This window comes from Mandrillus leucophaeus, unplaced genomic scaffold (assembly GCF_000951045.1).
Source record: "Mandrillus leucophaeus isolate KB7577 unplaced genomic scaffold, Mleu.le_1.0 Scaffold465, whole genome shotgun sequence".
NCBI lineage: Eukaryota > Metazoa > Chordata > Mammalia > Primates > Cercopithecidae > Mandrillus > Mandrillus leucophaeus.
The window spans coordinates 1,911,529-1,937,109 of NW_012104976.1; the positions used below are offsets into that span (position 1 = coordinate 1,911,529).

The 25,581-nt window shown below is 41.9% G+C and overlaps 1 protein-coding gene across 1 annotated transcript in view; it reads left to right on the top strand.

Annotated features, from left to right (window-relative positions):
• The window catches only part of FAT3 (FAT atypical cadherin 3), a 566,847-nt gene that overhangs the window by 522,391 nt on the left and 18,875 nt on the right, over nucleotides 1–25,581 (top strand). Inside the window, exons 19-21 of the mRNA XM_011995004.1 lie at nucleotides 4,125–4,259; nucleotides 6,047–6,204; nucleotides 13,628–14,096. Coding sequence (XP_011850394.1) covers nucleotides 4,125–4,259; nucleotides 6,047–6,204; nucleotides 13,628–14,096 — 762 coding nt within the window. The remainder of the gene's footprint in view (nucleotides 1–4,124; nucleotides 4,260–6,046; nucleotides 6,205–13,627; nucleotides 14,097–25,581) is intronic.

Sequence of the window (25,581 nt, forward strand, 5' to 3'; positions counted from 1 at the left end):
GTGTGTGGGCCACTGTGCACAGCCAGGCACGCTGGCACATGAGCAAGCACAGGGTTTGGCCACTGTGCACAGCAAGGCACGCCCACTGCTATGGCAGGGCAGGCAGCTCCCGGTGCTGGCCCACGTACCAGCTCTGTGTGAGGCCCCAGCTGGACCAGATGTACCACACATGGCTTCTGCTGCAGGCACTTGCATCCAGACATGCAGAATGCAGTGGTGCCCAGAAGCTTGGAGATGGCAGGAACCATAGAGCCTCAAAGAGAGTATCACAGCCCTGCCTTGGGGATCCCCTAGGTCTGGGCTCCTTGAAGGACTGCAGCTCTTCTCTCCTTCTTGTCACCCGCAATGTGGAGAGCAGGGGAGGTGTTTTTCAGCCCTGTTTGTATTACAGCTCTTTCAGTCCCACCATTCATCAGGTCCCAAGTTTTTGTCCCGTGTCCAGGAAGAATGAGTTACACAGACAAGTGGAAGGTGAACAAGGTGGAGAGAAGCTTCAGTGAGTGACAGAACAGCTCTCAGGAGATCCACGGTGGGTAGCTCCTTACAGCAGGCAGGTTGTCCCAAGGAGTATCCAGCTCTCAGCAGAGAGGAGACCCACAGTGGGTAGCTCCTCTCTGCAGCTGCTAGTCTGGATATCTGAGTCTGGCAGGATCCAGGGTTTTTATGGGCTCAGAAGAGAGGACGTGCATGCTGATTGGTCCATAGCCGGCCATGGGCAGACCCAGAAAAAGCACCATAAGTTCTCACTCCAGTCCGTGGACTACCTGGAACTCACATCCCAGCCCCCAGGCTTCAGACAGTCCCTGGCTTGAAGGTGGGGCATCACTGGGGACCTGCCCTTTTCTGCCCAGGAGCCTGTCTGCCTCCTGCCACCATCAATGTGTCATCCACAGTACCCAGGCTGTTCATGCTGAAGGGCGCCTACAGGCCTGTGCTGAGCCACCCTGAGCTCCCCCGCAGCCTCCCTCCTGTGCTCATCTATGTGCAAAGTTCAGACGGGCCCAAGGTGGCAGGTGGGCTGCTGTGTTAGCACCACCCTGAATGCACGCATACCCAGCCAGGTTGCAACAGAACCCAGGTTTGGCCACAACTTTGCTCAAAATTGAAGTGGGTACTAGGAGCAGGGAGAGGCCAGGGAGCAGGAGCAGGCACTTCTGAGCTTGCAGGGGAAGGGCGTGGGGCTTCCTGGTCTTCCAAGAGTGCAGGGATGCCCAGGTCCAGAGCTGTGGCTGGGCAGCTGTGGCTGTGCCCAGGAGTGTGGGGCTCACACTTGCCAACTCAGTAGGGAGGGTGGGGCTCCCACCTGTTCCCGGCTCCCATTAGCCCCGTGGAGCATGCCACCCCAGCCACGCCTCCCCTGCTGCAGCTGGCATCTTCACAGTGGCCATTCCAGACAGGCTATCGCTACCATCACTGTGCTAATTACCAGGGCAGGACTGGTGGTAAAAGAAAAGGCCAAAACATGTGAATAAAAGGTAGAAGTACCCAAATGCTAGATTTGTTCTGAAATACAGAGTGTAATTTTTATTGTATTCACTTACAGCTGTTTTTAAAAAACGTTACCATTATTCCTATAGGGATAAATATCTCTGCTATCATGCACCTGAAATTATCTGGCCCTTTTTTCCCCCTTTGGAACAGTGGCTTTTAAACTGGATTTTTGATGACTCAAGGTTTCTTTGCAATGCAGCCATTACATTAGAGCAGAACAGTAATATCTGTAACTGTATCTCAGAAACACAGAAGCTTATAAAGAGGTTGAGATTTAGACTGGCTTAAATAGAAGGGAAAAGGCATGTCCACAGAATAGAAAGTAACAGATTTCTTAAATACATAAGCTACTGTTTCCATACGTACTTGAAAGGTAATGCCCAAGTAACCCAGAAGTTACATCTATTTGATGGGATGCAAGTTGTGATTCATATATGCACATTGCCACCTCCACATGGCTGAGGTTAGTATTGGGCTCAATTTGCATTTTAAGCATAGACTACTAGTCAATATTTAGGAGCAAGCTAGACGTGTGCAGGCTATCAGAGACTGAGATGAAGTCACATGTGAAAACAGCAGAGTCAGCTGGTAGGTTTGTGAACTTATTATGAATAAACATTAAGGCAGGCCTGAGGTTAAGCTGCTAGCTATTTGTTAGCTCATTCCTTTGTTACTCAAAGGATCTCATCCTTCATGCCTGAGTTAAAATACTCCCTTCCTTTGGGAAGACTTCTGACATTCTACCAGGAGACAGAATTTTTTCTCCTCTGGTCACTCCATTGTGCTCACATACCTGCCAAAGCAGTTATCTTATTATAGTATTGTCATGTGTTTTCATGTTGTTTCCTGAGGCGAGAGAAAGAAGGCATCATTTCCTTTCATCTTTGTGTTCCCAGGCCTAATACCTCTTTGGCCCCAAACAATTATTTGTTGAATAAATGCACCAAAAGTTATTTAAAAACAAGTTTTCAAAAGCTTCTTGAAATAGGTCATGAGATGGTCACACAGCTGTTTTAAGTTCCATGAATATTGATTAATACATGGCAGGACTACAGATTTGGTTGGGGAGGAAAATAGGGAGATATATTTCAGGGCACTTAAGTCTTATAGAACCATTTGTAGAGTTCTTTCCAAATTTTTAGTTAAAATGCCTTTATCTTCTAAGACTTTGTAAGCTGGATCAGTGCCAAGAGTGTCTTTTATGACTGAACTATAAACCAGTGGAAAATGGGATTTATGAATTCTGAGTTTGCTGGTGCTACTTATATTGCTCCTGTCAAGGATTACAGTTTTTTAAATGTTTATAAGTAGTTAGCATTAAATTCCTGCTTTCTTCTGCACAAAGAAATGACTGCACCTTGGGACAATATACTTTTTTTTTTTTTTTTTTTTTTTTGAGACAGGGTCTTGTTCTGTTGCCCAGGCTAGTGTGCAGTGGCATAATCGTAGCTCACTGTAACCTCAAATTTCTGGCCTTAAGTGATCCTCCAACCTTGGCCTCCCGAGGTGCTGGGATTACAGGCATGAACCACTGCACCTGGCCGGGACAATATGCTTAATGATGAGGAAAGACTTGGGATGAAAAGGAGCATGATCATGGGCCAGATCTGGCCGAGAAATGAGCTGCTGGTATGCTGCACATTCTCAGTTCATGGGGAAAGGGCGCTCCTTTGGGCTATGCCTAACCCATTTAGGAAACCACTGTTTGAGTTGTGGGTTATTTTTAATTTGTGTCTCCTTTTTTATAATTATTTTACTGCTGAAACTCTTACCAGGTGGAAAATGGCCTAATTACATGTGAAATACTCAGGACCTTTGGAAAATGTGTTTCCTTCAGTGGGTTCATATTTAACTAAAATAGTTAAATATGAACAGTTCTAAAATAACTCACTTGGGTCCTGAATTCTGCCTTAATCAGTTAATCTGCTTTCCAGGATTTCCCTTCTGAGGGATTAACCTTTCATCTTACAGTGCTGTGAACATCGAACAGGTAGAAAGGAAGTCTTCCCTTGCCGAGGATAATTCTGCTGTTTTTTGATGGGGCACATCAATGTAGGGCACATTTACAGCTAATCAATAACATAGCATGTAGTAGAAGGGATTAGGAAACAATGTGAGTCATGCTTCTACAATTTAAAATTAGTCATACTTTTCTTTAGAAATGTCTTTTTTTCCCCTCTGAAATCAACCCCCAAGTTCTGAGGGCAGGAGGGAGGTGCAGAAAAAATCTAAACTCAAGGGATACATTCAAATAGCCTCCAATCTGCAGAAACTCCACTCCAATAAATACTACAAGCCCTTGCATTGTGATCTTTCTTCAGCTGAAGTTGGTCCAGGTGTAACTTAACATATTTTAGCCTAAAACGAGGAGCTCTGTTTACTCTTTGTACCTAATCTGCCTAAGTCTGGCAGTGAAATTTGGCAGATGTAGGGATGTTGGATGAACATCCACACCAGATGAAGCCCATTCAGGTGCCCCTACTTCTGAGTGGCGTCTTTGTGACTCAGCTCGGAGCCCACATATCCCAGCTCTTGAGCCATTTGTGTGTTCCCTTTGAACTTTTTCTCTCTTCCCTGGAGTGCAGGGTGAATCCCTTTGTGTACTGATCATGCATATTCCACCTTTGTCACAGGAGGACTGTGCCCGGGGTCCAACGATCCTTGTGTGGAGAAGCCGTGTCCGGGAGACATGCAGTGTGTCGGTTATGAAGCCAGCAGGAGACCGTTCCTCTGCCAGTGTCCACCAGGAAAGCTCGGAGAGTGCTCAGGTGCAGAGCGGAGTGGAATGATGAGGATCTAATTTCATATTCGTGAAACACTTGCCCTTGAGTAAATTACACCATCCAAGTCCTCCCAGAAAACGTTTCTTTAGGCATGCAGCATTTTCCTTCAGAATGAACCATAGCTAACATCCACACTCACATTTACTTAGGATTTATCACAGCTGCAGCTTGTGCTAAGGGAACATGTAAAGACTGTGGGCTTCTTACATAATGGAGAAGACTACAACATGTGTTTTTTATCACGTCTCATGTCTGTTAAGGGTGTGAAATTATGGAAAATAAAAGGCTGTTGGTTGGGCAGAGGAATCTGAGTATCTGTGGCATGGCCTTTGATGCTCAGGGTGCTGCACGAATCCACAGCCGCAAAACCAGGACCCACAGAAGGCAGAGCCAATCCTGTTGCCCTTCCTTAGAGTCAACCCCATCTGGTGAGCCAAGTAAGGAGACTCCCTACTGGAAATTTCTAACTAACTTCATGTTCCAGCAGGAGAGGCACTCACCTCTGCATCTTAAGGAAAGAAAAAAAAAATCAGTATTTAAGTTATTTTAATCTAAATGATCCTGTTTCTGATCTTCATTCAGTTTCTATACTTCATTTGATTCATATATTCTCTGCCACTTCTTTACTCAAAAAAGAATATTCTTCATTGTGAGTACCAATAGAATCCTCTTCAGGTATATTTAAAATACAGGCACATTGATAACAATTTTGGGATCCAATAAATAGTTGAAATAAAAACATAACTATGCCTAGTATGGGCAAGGAACTTTGCAAGAATTGAGTTCTAGAAATTCAGGCTTTGCAAAGAGAAGCACTGTTCCTAAAAGTAGAAACCAAAGCTCCTTCTTAGCTGATTTCAAGAATGGAGCTGCAATTAAGTAAAGGGACCACCTGGATGCTTACCTAAGTCATGTAAAGCTTAGAATTAGAAGAAAATTATACTGTCCCCATGCACATAGCATGTGGATGTGCAGGGGGATCACAAAGCCAAATCTTCTAAGTTTTGGAGTCACTTCCTGCTGACTCTTCTCCTTTCTATCTAGAAAACTTCTGATTATCTATATTTATTGTCCATTTGGTATATTTCCACACATTCCACCTTACACCCCAGCAAGGTAGCTTTTCAGCCATTACTTTTCTTGTTAAAACATAAAGTTGAAAGCAATTTTTTTAAAAAGAGTAATCTCAGAAGTGAGCAATCAAGTTGAACAAAATTCAAGGGGAGTCTTGAAAGTAATGGTCAGAAAGTGAAAGTGTGACTACACGAATTTCCTTTATATCAGTTACCTTTTTGCAAAATTAGTGCAAATGACATAAATTAGCTATTAGGCATTAGAATACTTGGGGAACATGGATATCATTTGGAAATGGTTTTGTTTTCTTTGTTTCATGGAGCTGAAAGTTCTTGAATGCGTAAGTGATTGGGGGTTAGGGGTATCTTTTAATAATGCTCATTTTAGAAAGTAGGAGTTGGAGATTTTGTAACATTAAGAAAATCCAAGTTGTGGAATGTACCAAGTGGCTCTTGGCATGAGGCAAGTAAGATGATTTGGTGTCTGACTGGTTAATATGTTTTTCACTTTGAAATTAGAGTGTGATGTGAAATGGAAAACCAGTTTGTAATCAAAAATGATTTGTCCTCAATGCCTTCATTAACTTCTCATGCATGGTCTTTAATCAACTTGGTTGTTGGTTGTTGGGTGATTTCATGTGTCTCTGCTCCTTTCTGGATGTTAAAAATATATATGCCTTCTCATAACGGTCTTTTCAGGGCACACTTCTCTCAGCTTTGCTGGAAACAGTTACATCAAATATCGGCTTTCTGAAAATAGCAAAGAAGAGGATTTTAAACTAGCTCTGCGTCTTCGAACCCTGCAAAGCAATGGGATTATAATGTACACCAGAACAAATCCCTGCATAATTCTGAAGGTAATTAAAATGGGTTATCTTTTTCTGCAGTCAGTTCTCATGTTAGTGTTTTGGCTCTTGGATTGGGGAACGGCTGAAATCATTTTGTCTTTTAAGTTCAGAAGACCAGAAGCAGACTTCTGGGCAAAGGGGAGCAGCAGCAGAACTGGGAAGGGAGCCAACATCCCATTTCCTTTTGAACATTCAGCTTCAAAATTGGCTCTTGGTACATGGGGCATCTCTCTTGAGAGTGGGTTCAAGGGCTGGCCTCCTTTGAGCTGTAATCGCTCAACAGTTCATTAGAATGTGTCTCCTAATCAATTCCACAACAGGGGTGGTCCTTTAAGAGGATTGGCGGTATCCTTTTCTAACACATGGGTCTATCCCCACTGACTTTTGAAGGCGATTTCTGTTCTTGCTCAGGGAGGAAATTGGAGACAGGGGGTATAAGAGATTTTCTATATCCTATCATGACCCAAGTAACCCAATTTTTCAGTCATTTCCTAGCCTCAAAAACTCTCCTAAAGCAGCCAGATTTATTTGGGAGCAAGTCTGACATCTATATTCCGCTCAAGGATTCTGGTGCCTTCGTGAAAACAATAATAATAATGGTAATGGGCCAGGTGCAGTGGCTCATGCCTGTAATGCCAACACTTTGGGAAGCAGAGGCGGGTGCATCACATGAGGTCAGAAGTTCAAGACATGCCTGGCCAACATGGTGAAACCCTGTCTCTACTAAAAATACAAACTAGGCATGGTGGTGGGCACCTATAATCCCAGCTTCTTGGGAGGTGGAGGCCACTACACAGTAATCTGGGTGACAGAGTGAGACTCCATCTCAAAACAAACCCCCCCAAAAAAATAAGCAAATAAGATAATAATAATAACAGCTTTTTGTACATCATTTATTTTTATTATACAGCTAATATGATAAGCTTGTTATATGCTATCCCCATTTGATCAAGAAGAGGACAGTGGTTCAGAGAGGTTATTTTCTCGAAGTTGCACATCTAATAAGTGATGAGGTCTGGACCCCACACTCTAGTCTCTCTCACTCCATGCTGTTAATCTCCACACTATTCCTCACTCTCCATCTTGCTATTACAGCTCATTTTTTAAAAAATCACATTCTGGGCATCTGTAGACCAGATTCAGCCTTCTAGGATGGAGGAAAGATGGCAGGAAAAGGAAGAAGACATGTTTCATCTCATGCTATTCTCACCAGGTTGCTATGTCAGCCTATCGTAAATGCTCTTCAAAAACATTCAGAGTCCGTCCAGTGGAAAATGCCCTTTCACATGGAAATGGCAAGAAATTGTTTTCTTCCCAAGGTTTGGGCTTAAAGGGTACATGGTGGACCTTTCCAGCTTCTGCCCTTTGATTGTTTGATATGTCAGATTCAAGTTGATTAGGTGGCCCAAGCTTTAGTCCTAAAGACAGATGAGGAAGGAGAGAAATAGAGAACATTAAATGCCAGTGGGTTTCTCTTAATGATCACATAGGGCTTTACTTACCCACATCTGGTATTGCCAGGTATTACTTGATGGCCATAGTTGAGTGAGCGGGGAGTCGAAGTTTAAAAGTTGGTTACTTTTGTAAGCAGTCTCCCACTATCCTTATTCATTCAACTCAGAATTCTAATTTAAGATCTGGAAAGGAAAGCAATGTTTTTAAAAGAAAATAAGAAAAGTACTTTGGATGCACAGTTTTAGAGAATGATGCATTCAAATCAGATATTCATGGTGAAAGAAGAAAAACTCAAAAACCTAAGTCCTGCCTTTATTTTCTCGTGGCCCCGGAAGCAGCGTGCCTTGGGTCAGTAGATCATTTTCTAAATAGCCCTGATCGTTGAAGTTTTGCTTAATTGCTGGGAAAGTGTTCTGAGCATTCGGGCTCTGCTTGGGCCTCACTGACCTTTCTCTCTCCTCCTTCATGCTCTAACAGGGCTGGTGGTTGAAAATAGTTTCTATTAGTAAATCTCTTATAGAGCATTAAATCTGAGAGGGAACAAAAATATTGAACCTGAATGGCTTGATCCTAAAATGGAGCTTGTAATTTGACACTTCACTGGCAAAAGTCTAAAATGTGCAGATCCCTGAGGATAGGAAAGAAGAATAATTAAGCCTTTTAGGCAGCTCCAGCTCCTAAGGTATATTGCATTTCATGAAACAAGCATGTTTCTGAAAGTTGTGTAAATTGAATCTCGGTAAATGGAATTCTAATAAACTAGAGATGGATGCTATTTGAAGGAACCCTTCCATTAATCCCTTTGTGATGTGAATAATCACTCCCAATCTGTCTGTTCTATAAGTTTGCTTTTCATATGTTGGGTTTGCCCAAAGCAGGACACAGCTGTACTAAACTATTGCAGTTATTCTCCTACAGTTGCCAGGAATATCCACTAAGGGGATTTGAATCTGTTTGCTTAACATTTTCAGCCTCATGCAAGATTTAATTTCCTTGGCTTTAGGTACAGTATGTGCCTTGCACTTTGGTTCAACAACTAAGCTGAAATGCTTTGTTTAAATTGCACCTCTTGGTTGTTTATATTTTTCCGGTCAGAGCACATTCTCTAAAAAGTACTTAAAGTACTCAGTGGGGTGAAGGGCGCCCCTTACAGACAATTAAAGAATTGCACAGAGACCTTGAGAAGTGAAAATACTCACAAACAAAGAATATCACTGTCTCTCAGCAACAATAAAACGCACTCGTTCTTCTGTTTACCATTGATACCCTATCTTCTTCCAAAAGAAATTCAAGGCTTACCATAAGCATCCAAATGCAATAAAATGAAAGTACTATTAAGATGAAAATACAAGGTTAAGAGCCAACCAATGAAGTCGGGTAGAGTAGAATATCATTATGAGAAAATCTAGACCAAGGAGAACTACTTCAGTAGAGCCCAAACCATAACTGAGTTTCCTGGCAGCCAAAAGCAACAATGAAAATAGATAGGTTCTGTGATTCTCCTCACACCTATAAAAGAAACATGGCATTCTTTCTCAAAGGGAGATCTGGAAAAGATTTTTTAAAAAGAAGAAGAAGAAGAAAGAAACATGTCAAATCACCAGAAAAGATGTAAGGAGAAATCAGTAGAACACTTTATCTCTGTGTCAGTCTTTCATCTCTAATATTATGGCAAAAGCACAAGGAGACTATGATTGTTAATCTAGAACTATCACATTTTTTGGAGGGAGGGGAAGTTATAAATGATTCATTGCTACATTGTGATGATTCTGAGACATGGCTAGCTTCAAACCCCTAAACTGAAGGGAAGATAGGGAAAGCTCATTTGGTTTGTAAAACAACCCACTTGGCATGGCCAGATCTTTCCTATTATATAGATCAAAAGAGTAACAAGGAAGCTCCCTACAAGATTTGAGAGTTTCAATGATCTATTTAAGAATGTCACCAAAAAGTAAGTTAACCTTAATAATTACATTTTGTAGTAATAATAAAATACCTAAGAGTTTGAAGTACTTTCACATACATGTCATTTCAATTCTCATTCCCCTTGCATGTAGGTATGAGTGTCTACTTTTTTTGCCTGTGAGGAAACTGAGGCTCAGAGAAAATTCAATGACTTGCTCAAAGTGACAGCCAGTCAATATCACTTTGGGTCTGGGTCTATGACAGAGGAGAGCTGGTTGGGGAGTTAGATATCTTTTGATAAACTCCTATAGTTTATCAAAAGAAGAAATTCAGAGGGCTGGGATGATTATGCATTCATTTACTCATTTAAAACACTTAATGTATACCAAATGGCTATTAATAGCAGCCTTAAAAATCGGTTTTTGTATTTTTGTTTGTTTGTGGGGTTTTTTTGTTTTTTGAGATGAGATCTCACAATGTTGCCTAGGCTGGTCTCAAACTGATCACTTGATCCTCCTGCCTCAGCCTCCCAAGTAGCTAGGACTACAGGCACTTGCTCTTGTGCCCAACTCAGGGAAAAAAAAAAAAAAAAAAGTTTTTAAAACATCCCTTTTTCAAAGAATACTGAATAATCCTCTTACAAGTTCCATGATTATTATGCATTTGCTATAACCACACACCAAGGATCTGAAGCAGTAAGACTTCATGCCATAATTTACACTTTTTACTCAAAATCCTACTTTCCTGCAAAAGTGGGACTTCTTAGAACTCTGATGTCTTGTCTTCCAAGCCCCAAGATACTAAAAATCCAGGGGAAAGCACATCACTGATTTCAAATGATCCTTCGAATCTAAATATTTTGTAACATTAGGACAACACTCTCTCAATTAAGTATTTCATTGAACAAATTACCTAGCTACACCCCAACCCTAGCAAATCATTTCAGTATCATTGCTATAGACTTTTCTTACACTTTCATGCAGACCTCGATTTCTATTAAAATAGCTTCCCCTCTGATTTGAGAAAGCATCATTCTCTTAAAGAAGACCCTTAAAACTAGGTGAACCCTACTCTGAAGACAGAGAAGAATTAAATATGATCAGAATATGTTTTCCGGTGTGAGAGAACACAGACATGAAAAGACAAAGTGTTCTTTTCACTCCCCGGAATAATACACCTGTGCAATAGCAAAAGATTGTTAACTTTTCACAAGATAACTTTTGGCATCAGTGTTCTAGTTTGTCATATAAACAAAGCTGGTAATTTCAACCTCCTAGAATTTTGACAATCCAAATGATTTTTGTTTGTAAGAGGCTGAGAATCGTGTAGGCATCTGGCTTCCTTCATTCAGTAATGTTGCTGCTGTTATTTTTGCAACAAAAATAAAAATAAAAAGGAAGCTTAACCGTGCTGTGTTAGTATGGGATAATTTTATGTTCCTCAGTTATAGAACTCTGATATATTTGAGTACATCGGAGTCCTGTCATTTCTCCCTGGTGAATATGTAACTTGGTAATTATTCAAAGAGGTAGGAGGTGGGGGTGACAGAGGAGAATGAACCAAGTAATATGTTAATTGAACATCTTTTTACAAAAACTTAGATAAATTGCACTCTCACCACCAATTTTTCATAATAGACTGAGGACACCAGTTTGTAGCCACAGAGTTAGCAGGTGGACTGTGCCAGAAAATACTCCCCAAAGTCACATTTGGTGATTTATTACTTACATTAAAATACAAATATGTAAAGTATCCAGGAGTTGCCATGGAGCAAGTATTCTGGTATGATTTACAGTATCTATTCATTCAATTTTGTGGAACCGAAAAAAATGACAAAGATGATAGCATAAGATTACACGTGAGGCCAGGCACAGTGGCCCACATCTGTAATCCCAGCACTTTGAGAGGCCATGGCGGGCAGATCACAAGGTCAGGAGATCAAGACCATTGTGGCCAACCTGGTGAAATCCGTCTCTACTAAAAATACAAAAAATTAGCTGGGCATGGTGGTGCTTCCCTGTAGTCCCAGCTACTCGGGAGGCTGAGGCAGGAGAATCGCTTGAACCAGGGAGTTGGATGCTGCAGTGAGCCGAGATCGTGCCACTGCACTCCAGCCTGGTGACAGAGTGAGACTCTGTCAAAAAAAAAAAATTACACCTGAAAGCTCTCTGAAAAGAACATAAATAGTTGTCTTTTTACATTTGCACATTTGCATGACAGAGCAGAGTATGTATGTTCTAACTGTGTATGATATGGCTAATCATTCTGCAGTGGACACAGTAGCCTTGGAAAATAAGCCACAGCAGTTCTCTCTGCTCTCCAGACCCAAACCCAGAGGGGCCAGACCGTTCTCTCCAGGAGACTTGAGTGGTACATGACAAAGCCTGAATTTGATTCAGCATTCCAAAATTCCCACAGCTCTGTCTGCTTCACAAAGCCCCCTGCCTTCTAGATACACATGTTTATGTGGCATGACCTATGAAATTTTATGCAGGATGAAGAACATGGAGCTACAAAGGCAGAAATGAGAGTCCCTAAGAATTCAGTTGTCTGTACTGAAGCATAGAGAAATATGCCACGTGTGAGAATGAGAGGTGCTATGATAATCCTGAATATGTCTATTATGAGTTAAACGTGTTTCACAAAGACTGCTTCAGTCTATTTCTGTGAATTCATTTTCTCTGTACCTCCTTGGCTGTTTGTAACCTGGAAGCTCTGGGTTGTCCTGTCATTTCCTTTTCTTTCCTTTTTCTTTTCTTTTCCCAACAAGTGTCTGTTCTCTGCACAGAACTGTGAATGCCAACAGACTGGTGTTCCTGGCATGACTCAGACACTGGTCTCCACAAGGTCCTCTTGCTGGTCATAGACATAGGCCAGAAAAGAAGCTTTTGTTTCACAATTTCTGGCTGCGAATCCCTTCATGAGCAAATGTACACTTCGCTAGACAGGGGTGCAGCCCTCATTCCCCGGATCCCAAAGCCACCTTGCATTTCTGAGAAATGTAGAACTGGGTGGACGACACAGGGGATTCAAAGGCCTGTTTTCTTTGCAGCAGTTGAACCTGGGGCTCCATGGAGGGCCAGTCCCTGCTCTGCAGCTCTCTGCCAGCAAGAATCCTCCATAGCACGTGCTTTCTTCCTGTGTGTGATGTCTCCTGGGATTAGCCTCCTGGGGGCAGTGATGCCCTTGCTCCACCAATGTACTCCAGCAGCAGGCTGGTCTCTGTTGTTGCACCCCAAACCAGGGCTGGGAGCATTCACAAAGTGTGGGCCATTAAACAAAAGATCCTTCTGGAGGGCCAGGTGTCACAAGTGATCGAGATATTTTAAGCAAATAGCCAAGCCCCGAGCACCTTGGAAGATAACCTTCACCTAAACCATGAGCATCATCCTAACAGACTATTTTAAGAATATGCTAGTGTTTAATATAGAGCAGCTTTTAAATCTTAAATGTATACAAAGCCGGGAACTAGGAAATTTTTCATTTCTACCAGGCCTCTTTCTTTCCCCTGTGGCGCACTCATATAAATGTATTCAAGGAACATATTTGTGTGATTATTTGATTAATGGCCATCTACCCTACTAGACTGTCAGCCACATGAGGGCAGAGATGATAACTCTATTTGCTCAGATGGTCTCCTTGGCACTTAGTACACTGCTTAGCATATAGTAGATGTTCAATAAATGCTAATGAGTTCACCGAAATCATTCCTGTGGTGGTAATGACTAAGAAGGGTGCAGAGAATAAACAGACCCCTAAACCAGATATTGCTGGGAATTTTAAAGGGTAAAGACCCAAGGAGTAGAAACATTCTTAAATATAATTGTGGATATATGAAGGTGTGCCCATATTACTAATCACAATATGTGAAATGTAAGGCATGCATTTTCATGGCAGGTAAGGGGGAGGCAGAGTGGTTAAAAATCAAACCACAACAGATTATGAGTAGGGCAAAAGTCATGTCCCCATTCCAGCCTTCTTGTGAAGCCCCCGGGCCGGCCAGGAGCAGGGTGTAGGGAACATACTCCCAGTTGAATATTGAGAAGTGCTGCACTGTTCCTTCCCCACGCAGATTGTGGATGGCAAGCTGTGGTTCCAGCTGGACTGCGGCAGCGGCCCAGGAATCTTGGGCATCTCGGGCCGTGCTGTCAACGACGGGAGCTGGCACTCGGTCTTCCTGGAGCTCAACCGCAATTTCACGAGCCTGTCCCTGGATGACAGCTACGTGGAGCGGCGCCGGGCACCCCTCTACTTCCAGACGCTGAGCACGGAGAGTAGCATCTACTTCGGCGCCCTGGTGCAAGCAGATAACATCCGCAGCCTGACTGACACGCGAGTCACACAGGTGCTCAGCGGCTTCCAGGGCTGCCTGGACTCGGTGATACTGAATAACAACGAGCTGCCACTGCAGAACAAGCGCAGCAGCTTTGCGGAGGTGGTGGGCCTGACGGAGCTGAAGCTGGGCTGCGTGCTGTATCCCGACGCGTGCGAACGCAGTCCATGTCAGCACGGGGGCAGCTGCACTGGCCTGCCCTCCGGGGGTGAGTATGACTACACAGTGGGCACCCGCCTGGGGGTTTAAGGGGAGAGGGAATGAACTGCAGGGGGATCCCTGCCCTCCCAACGCAAGGGCTCTACTAGAGAGGAATATTCATACCCAAGATGCTTTCCAACCTTCTCAATCTGCTTTAGGGAAGCCTCAGCTCTTGACAGTTACAGGAGTGTCCAGTTTTGCCAATCGTTTGCAGCTCCCCATAAGTGCAGTGCAGTGGCACAGGGGCCCAGAGAGGCCATCAACTCCACCCACTCCCCTGTTCTACCCCTGGCCTTTCAAGCCAGAGGAGGTTGGACGAATAGGACCCCCTTTTAAATATGCCCTCATGAGCCACCTGCATGTCACTGCAGAATGATAGTAGCGCTCTGAGTTATGACACCCATGCACATGAAATTGCTGACCAGATGTAGACATGCAACCTTACTAGAAGCTAAGACATACAACCTTACTAGAAGCTAAGGCTTACTAGAAGCTGTCCACCAGGAATAGGAGATCTTGGAACATACTTTCGCAATGTGTGTATTAAAAATAAGTCTAGTTACAGCTTTATAAAGGAGTAGAAAGTCAAGAATAAGGAGCAGAAAATTTACATAAAATCTCAGGACAGAGAAGCACGCAATGAAGGCATGATCCTTTACTCTAATATTTTTTTTCTCACAAAGTACATCATGAAGAAGAAAGAGGAGAGTAGACATAAAAAAGAAAACAAGAAAAGGATTTATAGAGAGTTTCTTTTGTTTGAGGGAAAAGCCAAGATTATTTAAGTCCCAGGAGTCTAGAGATAAAAGAATCCCTGACTTTACCAAGATGCAGTGTCTGTGTTAATGTAAACTAGGTCAGACATGCTCCTGGTTGAAGGCTTGCCACCTCCCAACAGCCCAACCACTGATTCCACTTCAGCCCCTTTGCAGAGTCGCTCAGCAGTCGTGTGATTAGCAAATTTAAACCTTCCTCACAAATCACTTAGAGATTCTGCTGTGCACATTACCATCTAACGTTCGTGAAACCCAACTCCAAATTTAGAGTCCATTTTATTATTAGAATGTTATAAACTGTCCATGAAATGATGCACTGTCGAAATACAGACCCCAAAGTTGTTTAGACTTGCATATGTTACTACCACAATGAGGGCCAGGTACCCTGGGGGGAAATTTCTGTCGTCTCGATTTAAGAAATCTATTTGCTGTTTTTACTGTCTCAGCAGTATATGTAAATAAAGGGTTGTTATGGTGCCATAATTCCCAAATGATGGGCAGTAACTATACTTCAGTGGTTCTATAAACCAGCCCATTATGACAAGTCATGGCCAGTTTTTCACCAGGCAAAACAATTCTGCTAGTGTGAGCCATCTACGATATATAAAAGGAGCATATAATTAAATTGGGTTGAAATAGAACACCACTCCATGTCAAATGCTGGGTACATAGCCACAAATTGTAACATACTTTTAACGATGGCAGGACGTTGTTTTTGCTGGCAGGGCTATGGGCTTCCACAATGGATTATCTTTAAAATAATAATAATAATCACTGTATGAGGGAAAGAGACTAGGGAATCTTGCTTTGCAGTGTGCATTTTACTTTTCAAAAAATTTCATGAAATCCTTTAGCTAAGTATTCAGTGGAAGTATGTTAATTAAATGACTATGACCCACATGGGGAATAGCAATTTTCTCTATTTTTAACTCTCTTCATTTAACCATATTTCAGCACTGATGACCCCGCTTGCCATATACTTTTCATATAACCTAGAGAACTTGTCTTGCCCTCCCTAGGGCCCCAGCCTTGCCTATAGAGCACACTCTCCCATCTACCTCTTTGTCTTCCTGTTCCCTTCTTCCTTCTGTGATTGGGCATTGGATCAGGATTCTACAACAGGTATTCTTTCTTCCAAGGTGAAATAGCCTCTTGTCAGTTCAATTTTCTCTTTTGTCTCTGGGGGCTTATGTTTGCCTAAAATGAAAATGGTATCTTTTCTCACCTTCGTCTATACAGCTCCCTTCTCGCAGTCCTATTATCTCTGTTCTGTTGCGGGAGCCCTGCAGGAGCATCCCACACCAAGCCTATTCCCAAGCCTGGCCAATGGGTTCTTATCTCAGTAGACACCCAGACGGGTCCCTGGCGGGGGAATTTGGGAGTCTCATGACAGCAGGACTGGGCCCAAGGCTAGCAAACTCCTTGCCACTCACCAGGAGATCCAAGAAATCCAGGACTTCTATTGCTTTCCTAGGGAGCCAAGGGCACGAGATTCCTATTCTGATGTGTGAGGAGGTACCTACCTCTTCCTGTCTATAGGGGTGAAACCTTGGCTTCTAAGAAAAGTGGAAAGAGAACCCATTTTCTTGCCCCTATTATCTGTATCAATATTATATCAATAGAGGAATTTTTGCTATATCCTGTATCCTATCTGCAAATTCCTTAAATTGGTGCCAAATAAGGGAGAGAAAAAAGGCAAGAAAAGAAAGAATCAAAATTTGGACTTCACTTCATGCCTATGAAACTATGAAGCTAATTATAAGGTTACTTAAAAGAAAAATCCTCTGAGCTGTGAGTGATAGTTTAAAAAGAACAATAAGACCAAGTCTTTAATGAAAGAATATTTATGCCTTCAAGAATTCCCTCTGGCTGCCAGGGAAGTCTAATCACAGGAAGAGACAGTGTTGTTCCCCCAGATCAAAGACTAGGCTGCGTGAAGTGTTCAAAGGGGAAATTTGGGCTAGAGATAGTAGAGGCAGGGAGCTTGAAATGCGACTCCTTGCACATGAGACTAATAACAAAACTTAATTGTTTGAACATTTTCTGTTGTTTGGACCCTGTGCTATGTGTTGCTCTAAAATTTTAGGACACATGTTTTAGCATAAGCATCCCCTTGACCACTGAAGAATCCTGGAGTATTGGTCATTGGCTCTCCTGGCGGCAGACTCCACTCTCAAACTGAGGCTATCCTAGTACATTCGGAATTGTTAAAGCAGGCAACACACAAGAAGCATTTTTCTTTCAGGGATGCAGGATTCTGCCCCAACCACCTCTAAGCCCAATCAAACCCTTGGCGTGAAAGTCAGGGAGGCCACAACGACTAGCTTGGAATGACACAGTCAGCAGGTTTGATCAGCATTATAACTCTTGCTGTCCCAGGAGCAGGCCATAGGAACCTCAGGGGAGTCAGATTCCAGAACACTGACTTGTAATGAGAGTATAAATATGACTCTATAAACCAACCACAGAGAGAAGGCTCTCTCTCGGTAAAGCCTTAAAATTATATGTATTTCATAAACATTAACTGGAAATAGCAACCACTGTGGAGAAGCCATGACTAGGTCCCATTGTGATCCCTGCATTTCCAGATGCAGTGGGCAGGGATCAGCCCAATGTCTGAATAATAATATATCAACACCCACAGTTTGAATAAGGAGTACTCAGTCCTCCATGCCTTATCATGCTTAGCTCAAGCCCATTAATGAAAAACACATTTGAAGCCAGGCAGTCACCATGCCATAAATAGTCATTCAGGCAGCATGGCATGAAACCAGAAGCCTAACTCCTGAAATGGAAACTTGGGGGAATTCTTAATGGTAAGAGCTACCGCTTGTTAGACTCTTACTATGTGCTTAGTAGTGTGATAAGTGCTTACCTTGAAAGTGCTTATGCCATGGGACATTTAATTCTCACCACAGTACTCTGAGGTCAGTACTATTCTCTCCCACCTACTCACCCTCATTTTACAGATAAAGAAATAGGCTAGCGAGGCTGTCAGGAGCCTGGCATCACATAGCTAGTAAAGTGGTGAAAGCACACTGGCTGGGTGCAGTGGCTCACACCTGTAATCCCAGAGATTTGGGAGACCAGGAATTCAAGGTTATAGTGAGCTATGACCATACCACTGCACTTCAGCCTGAATGGCAGAGCACGACCTTTTCTCTAAACAAAAAAACAAAAATTAGTTTCTCAAAACAGTATGTAGTGGTATTGGTTTATATTTTTTCCTTAAATATGCAATGGTTAAAAAGAAAAACAAAAAAATATTTTAAAAGTGGGAAAGATGGGATTTGATCCATGTTTGTGGACCCCTTCCCCACCAGCCTGTACTCTTAACTCTCGCTACTCAGAGTGTGTTCCAGGGACCAACAGCATTGGCATCACTGGGAATGTTGGAAAGGTAGCATCTCAGTTCCCACCAGAAATCCACTGAATCAGAACCTGTATTTTAACAAGATCCCTAGGTGATAGAGTGATTTATCTCCCTGTCTCTGAACTGTCCTGAATCCTGGGGAAACTTTGACTTTTTTTTTTTTTCTTGTATTGTATATAATGGTTCTCAAACTCTGAGATGCATCAGCATCACCTAAGGACCTTGTTAAAATGAGACCTTGTTATAGAAGACCCATTTGATTGCTATTTACTTGCCTCCAGTATTTGCTGTCCACATCAGGAACTTTCTGCTAGGTCACTGAATCATATTTGCAGACTTCTGAACTTCCCTATCAAGAAAATGTATCAGCTGGAAGTTAAGGGGAAACAAGCAAACAAACATACAGAATCTGAATTGGCAGGAGTGGAATTCAGGCATCTCTATTTTTAACAAGCCTCCAAGGAGTTTCTATGCACACCCTTTGTTTAAGCACCACTGACATTTGAGAATCCTGAAAACTCTGTATTTGAAGAAGTGCAAGTCAGTGGATTCCAGGAAAGGTAAACAGACATAGGACATTCAGGAATTGAGAGTCAGATGCACAGCCTGCACTTGAAAAAAAAAAAAATAGTATAAAGATGGAGCTTTGTACCCCAGTCAGGAGATTTTGGTAACTCTGAGCTCCCTTTCAAAGATAAGAGTAATAGTGTCTGCCACTTCCTCTAAGCAGTTGTGAGTATTCTCCCTGTCAAATTGCATGAAACAGTAAGTTCTTGGATGTTGCAAATACTTTGCATAAAACTGTTCTCAGTAGCACTTTGGATCATGGTTTGCTGAATACTTTGTGTCCCTAACTTGTAAGAATCTAGATAAATTTAGTCCATCAAACTTTAATCAAGTACCTGCTTGGTGCTGAGCTCTGTGTTGAATTCTGGGTCCTATTGCTTTCTCTGTGACCAATGGATGCCACTGATGTGGCCTCCCTCTCCAAACAGCTGGTTTAAGGGAATTGAACAGGGTTCCCATACATGCTCCGCCCACTGGCTCACTGAGCTTCGAGAAGGGAGATGTCAAACTGCCAGTAAATATGCTGTGGACATAATTTGGCTGAGCTTTTCAGCTTATGGGAAAAAAATTTTCTGGGTGACTGTCTTCTAAATACTGACTTCGTCTTATATTTTTGGTACCTTGGAAAAAACCTCATTGTAACAGCATCAGTAATTACAGACACTAATAGAAATGCTCAAACCCTAAAGTAGGTTATATGCAGATACATACTAGAAGGTAAGAATTTACTGTGTGGCTAATGTTAACACATTAAAGGTTTCCAGATCCTCAAAGAAAATATTAGAGGCTTGGCCCAATATACAATATATAAAATGTGAGTCAGCTTTCCTAGGGAAAAATTTCACCTTCAAATTAATTTTTGTTTTACAAGGTCTAAAGGTGTTGAATGTACCGTTTGGTGAAAGAGAAAAGTCAGAATGACAAAAGTTGAAATGGCAAAGTAACTTCAGCTGCAACAGGGCTTATGCTCACTCATAATGAGCATCTCACATGATAACCTATCCACTAGTTTTCTCATACTAATTGAGGCTTGCATGGACTAGAGGTTTGGATGTTTCCCAGTCTTCAACCTAAACATCAGAATAAAAAAACTCCCATGATTTCCAGTTGTTTGGTTTATGAGCAATACAGAGAAGAAGCTGATTTCAGGATCTATAGTAATTAACAATAATTACAACAATAAAGCACCTAATGTTGTGTGCTGCATTGTGGTTTGTGAATCCAGGAACCTTATTATTCTCCATGAAGCGAGTATTAGTGAGCCTCATTTATCAGATAGAATAAGGAAGTTCCTAGAGGTCAGTCCGTGGTCACACCCAGGTGGTGGTAACACCAGAACCTAAACTTGTACCCAGTGCCTCACCACCACATCACAGCCACCCCCCGAGTCTTGGAAGTTCTTGGAGTTTCTAAATGAAGTCCGTAATTCAGCAAGCAGAGTGGTTGATGCTGACTTCAGATCCCAGGGGCTAGTTACACATTTGTCATTATTTCCATTTTTGTGCAGCAGGCAGATGTTTCCTTATCAAGGCAGCCAAACCTGATCAGAATGATGTTCACCTACACTGGCAAGCAGGGTAGAGAGTTCAAACCATAACCTGGATGAATCGGTTGGAAAATGACTACTAACTCAAAGGAGTAAGACAGGAATTATCTTGGTTATTTGCCTACACAGCCCAAATTAATGCTATAGTTGCTTATACCATTTCCATTTTTGCATTTAATAGGTTTTGCAATGCTCTTCTTTGAGCAAGGAAAGGAGGATTCATTTTAAGTTGCTCTGGGTGCAGATTTCAAAACCATCTGCATCTGCTATAACTAGAAGGATTGTAAACAGAAACACAGCTTTGAGGCAGGATTTAAAAATACACTTCTCATTTTGCCAGGATTTGAGGGGAGAGAAGCTATGACTCTTTGGTACATGTATCTCCACACTAGTAGGACCATTTCCTTTCTAAAATCTGAGAACTGGCATAAAGTGCATCTGCCACTCATTGACTGTGTAACCTTGTGAAACCCATCTTACTGACGCTTCAGTTTTCTCATTTGTAAAATAACTACAATAACAATACTTATGGCATATGGTTGTTGTAAGAATTAAATGAGATAGAATACACAGAAAGTTCTTAGAATTTTTCACATCACGTGATAAGCTATTATTCTTGTGAATTATTTCCTTATTTGATATTCTCCCCTCTGAACAAGAAAAAAAAATCAACTTTTTAAGAATACATTGAGATTAACCATTGATATTTTTCTTTCACATTTACAAAAGTGTTAAATATTATTTGTGATCAATAAATGCCTAGATATCTCTTAGAATTTTGTTCACCTTATCTGTGTTTTATAGCAACATATGGTAATGCTTGGGAAGAGTAGAAACTTTTTATTCTATTATCTTTATTATTTAATGATGATTGAATTCCCAGAAGGAGTGTCTAAAATTGTCCATCTCACCATATCTTAGCTGCTTCCCGGAGACTGATGGGAAGTAACCACAAGCTCTTCTTTCTTATCCCTACAAACTAATGAGCTCAGACTCAGTGACAAGTTCTAATACAGTCTTGTAGAAAGATTTGAGAATCAGAAAGCCTAGAGTCAAGTTTAAACTCAGTCTCTTACTAACGTATGTTGAGACGGAGTTTCGCTCTTGTTGCTCAGGCTGAAGTGCAATGGCGTGATCTCGGCTCACCACAACCTCCGCCTCCTGGGTTCAAGCGATTCTCCTGCCTCGGCCTCCCAAGTAGCTGGGATTACAGGCATGCACCATTATGCCTGGCTAATTTTGTATCTTTAGTGGAGATGGGGTTTCACCATATTGGTCAGGCTGGTCTCAAACTTCCGACCTCAGGTGATCCGCCTGCCTCAGCCTCCCAAAGTGCTGGCATTACAGGCATGAGCCACCACACCCGGCCGACTATATGTTCTTGAACAAACAGCTTAACCTCTCCAGCACCCCTGGGAGTTGAGATGTTAATGAGGCCTGTTCTTTTTCCTTCATAGGATCATTGTGATCCTTCATAGAATGACTGAAAGTGATTTAAAAACACTAAAGCATTAGACTACTTAGTATCATTATGGCTACTAACGAATGATAATAATCATTACTGATATTTTTTGAATTATTAATAATAGGGCTCATACCAGGATAATGAGATTATAAATAATATTTTGTGAGAACAGGTTAATTTTCATAAACAAGCCTTTTCACAGAGACTGAACAATAGATATCACTCTTCTTTCATTAAAAAAACAAACTAATCTGACCACTTTTTAAAAATTCCAATGGCTTTTCCCTCTCATTGTGTTAACATAAAACTCCTCCAAATTTAAAGTTATAAAAGCAAGATTTCTTCCAAATGACTCTGCCTCCTATGCCCCAAGGGTTTGCAATCATAAGATCCTAGACAGTTTGCCGCTCTTTCTGATAAACAGAGAGGGTAGTGAAGTGTAGTTGTTAGAAATACAGTTCAGGACTCAGAAGCCAGACTGCCTGTGTTCAAATCCACACCAACTTCGTGACCATGACAAAGCGATCAGCTTCTCTGTACCTCAGTTGCCTCTTCTATAGCATGCTTCTAAATGGAGTTTTTCTGTCTTTGTATCCTCAGTGCTTGCCATAGTCCCTATTCCAGGGGAGAACTGGTAAACCAGTTCTCTAAAAATAAAAGCCCTGATTTGTAGCATTTGCTGGTGACTGCGGTGTAAGTACTTCCACCATGGCTGATGTCAGGCTACCCGTGGTTTAACAACTGACCTGCCAAATTCCTGAATATTTAACAGTCACCTCTTGGGACCCTGTATGAGCTGGCACCAGCCACACCACCATCTATGACTTAGGCACTCAGTCAGTGTGGATATGTTCATCAGTCAAGCTGGCTGCTGCATCAAGTAGTGCTAGATATTCCACAGAAGATGATGAAAATGACAAAATTCGGAAGGAACTGTGTGTGAGTAAAATAGTGCTCTAGAGGTAGTTTCTTATTTTAAATTCTGATTTTCCAAGGCACAGAGACATCAAATTGCTTCTCTGCCATCAGATCAAAAATCAGTCCCATGACCTGAGTTAGAATCCAGTTTCCATGATAGTGATTTAAATGTCCCTTAGATCTGGACAGCCCTCTCCTGCCCCCATGTGCTTCTGATATAGTTTTATTTAAGAAGCTGTCAAACACTTGCCAAAGAGGAGCTGGAGAGGGAGTTTTTGCTGAGTTTATCTACCTTGCCTTGGACTCCCCCCATTCCTGACTTTCCTCCTCATCATTGATGTGCTTTTCAGGGTCCTGTACTGTGGTTGCCTAAGATTAGAGTCTAAAAAAGAATCTAATTCCTCCTCACAAGTTACTCTTTGTCTAAAGGCATGCCATCATAGCCAACGACTAGCCAGGTGACACAAAGAAGCATTTTTCCCAATCGCAGCTGCCTTCAACAATTTTCAATTCTATTAAGGTGAGCAATTTCCCAAATCAGCATAACTTCAAGCCAGCATACCTCAGACTTCTGCCTCTACCCAGAGACCTCAGGCTGGCCTTCTGTAGACATAACTGGCATCAACAGTGGCCTTTCCTTAGGAGCTCCTTGGCCTTTCCTTGGCTTTGCATTTAAGGGCATTCTTTTTCTAATATGTGTGTGTCTCTCTCTGAGCCTCAGTCTCTTACCCTCTGTGTTTCTTGTAGCCAGGAAGGCTGGGGCTCCGTAGTCTCCTCCACTTGGAAATAAATAGATTTCTCTCTTGGTTCCTGCACCTGCCTCTTGAAGATAAGATTTTCTCTGTGTGAACCTATGAACACACACACACACAATCATTCTTCCTTCTGTACATGGGAGTTATCTGTAATGGGGATTCAGCAAAACATCCATGAGACCATATGCCATTTCAAACCACACATTTCTAACTATCTTGTATCTATAGCGATCAAGCTATATAATCCCAGCATCAGTCACTGACAAATTTGGAAGAGGAGAAGCCCAAGAGCCCTTCCAGTAAGAGTGAGAATGATTCCTTGCAGTACTTACAAAAGGTCTTAGGTATGGGGAAAGCCTTTTTGGCCACTTCAGGGTAAGGGTGGCAGCTTGCTGTTGCAACCCCACTACTATGGAAGTAAAGTTATTTTTATATGAGTCATAAGCCCATAGAAGTGAGGAGAATGGGGAAGTAGACAACACCAACACAAGTTTGGAGGTGGAAGGCAGAGAGACAGGTAGTAAGGAAGAAAGAAAGAAAAGAAGCTCTTAGAGACCTGGATTCCAGCTGGTACAAGGGACTGAATTCCGAAAAACTCAGGGGACTGAATCCCCAAAGACTCAGGAACTGGAGGCACCAGTTACTTCTGAAGGGGAAGAGATGGGGAAAAGAGCTTAAAATAAGAATTGCTCAAAACGGTTTAGAGGCAGTCAGGATTCAATCTGGATTCCTACCCTTCTTCTGCACAAGCAGGCAATCACTCCCCCAATGCTATGTGTGGTGATGTTGAAATGCAGGGTCTCAGGTCTGGAGCATGCCAGACACTGTGCTATACAGGGGTTAAAGTAAATATGATGTGCTCATTGGATGCTGAGACTCACAACCACCCCTCCTCTGCCACCATCCAACCTCCCAGTGTTAGAAACCAGGCCTTTACCTTCCCTCTGAGCAGATGATAAGATGAGCCGTTACTAGGGAAAATGACCATGCCAAAGCTACTGACTCAGTTTCACAGTTGCTGAGCCCCATTAATGTGCTCAGAGCTTCTCAACAGATTTCTAGTTTTCTATTGCTATACTCTTCAATGCGAACTAATAAGCAATGGTTACAAGTAAAGAAATCCTCTCATGTGGAAGACAGAAAATGTATTAGAGTTCTTCAGAGAAGCAGAAGCAATAGGAGATATATGCAGCTACTCCTCAACTTATGATGGGGTTATATCTCAATAAACTCGTCATAAGTTGGAAATATCGTAAGTAAAAAATGCATCTAATACACCTAACCTACCGAACATTATAGCTTAGCCTAGCCTACCTGAAACACATTTCTATGGAATATATATTGCTTTCACACCTTCATAAAGTCAAAAAATCATAAGTTGAACAATCATAAGGCAGAGACCATTTGTGTATATACATGAGCATGTGCACATACATAAATGTAGAGAGACACTGATTTCAAAGAATTGGCTCGTGATTGTGTGAGCAGGCTGGCTGGTTGAAAATTCATGTAAGAGTTGATTTTTCAGTCTTGAATTCAAAATCTGCAGAGTAAGCCAGCAGGCGGGAAATTCGGGTAAAATGTCTTCCATGTTACAGTCTTGAGGCAGGATTCTTTCTTCATAAGTCCTTGAACTGAATAATGAGGCCCACCCAAATTATGGAGAGTAATATATTTCATTTAAAGGTAACTGATTATAAATTTTATCATACCCAATGAGACTGACAGCTAAAAATAGAAATAAATAAATAAATTGATAACATCCACAAATACCCAAATACCTTCATTGCAACATCTAGACTAGTGTTTGACCAAATATCTGGCTATCAATAGGCTACCCAAGTTGACACATAAAATCAAATATCACAGAGACCAAAACAAAGAAACAGAGAAAAGCAACTTGGAAAAAACTGCAGGGAGAAAACTTCATAAAAGTATTATTAATATCCTCAGACAGATAAGAGAAGATACTGTAACCACAGCCTAGAAGCAGGATGTTACGCGTGAAAAAAAATAAAATAAAAACTCAGTGCACAAAAAAAGTTCTTGGAAAATGACAAATTAATGAAAATCTCAATAAAAGTGAAGGAGA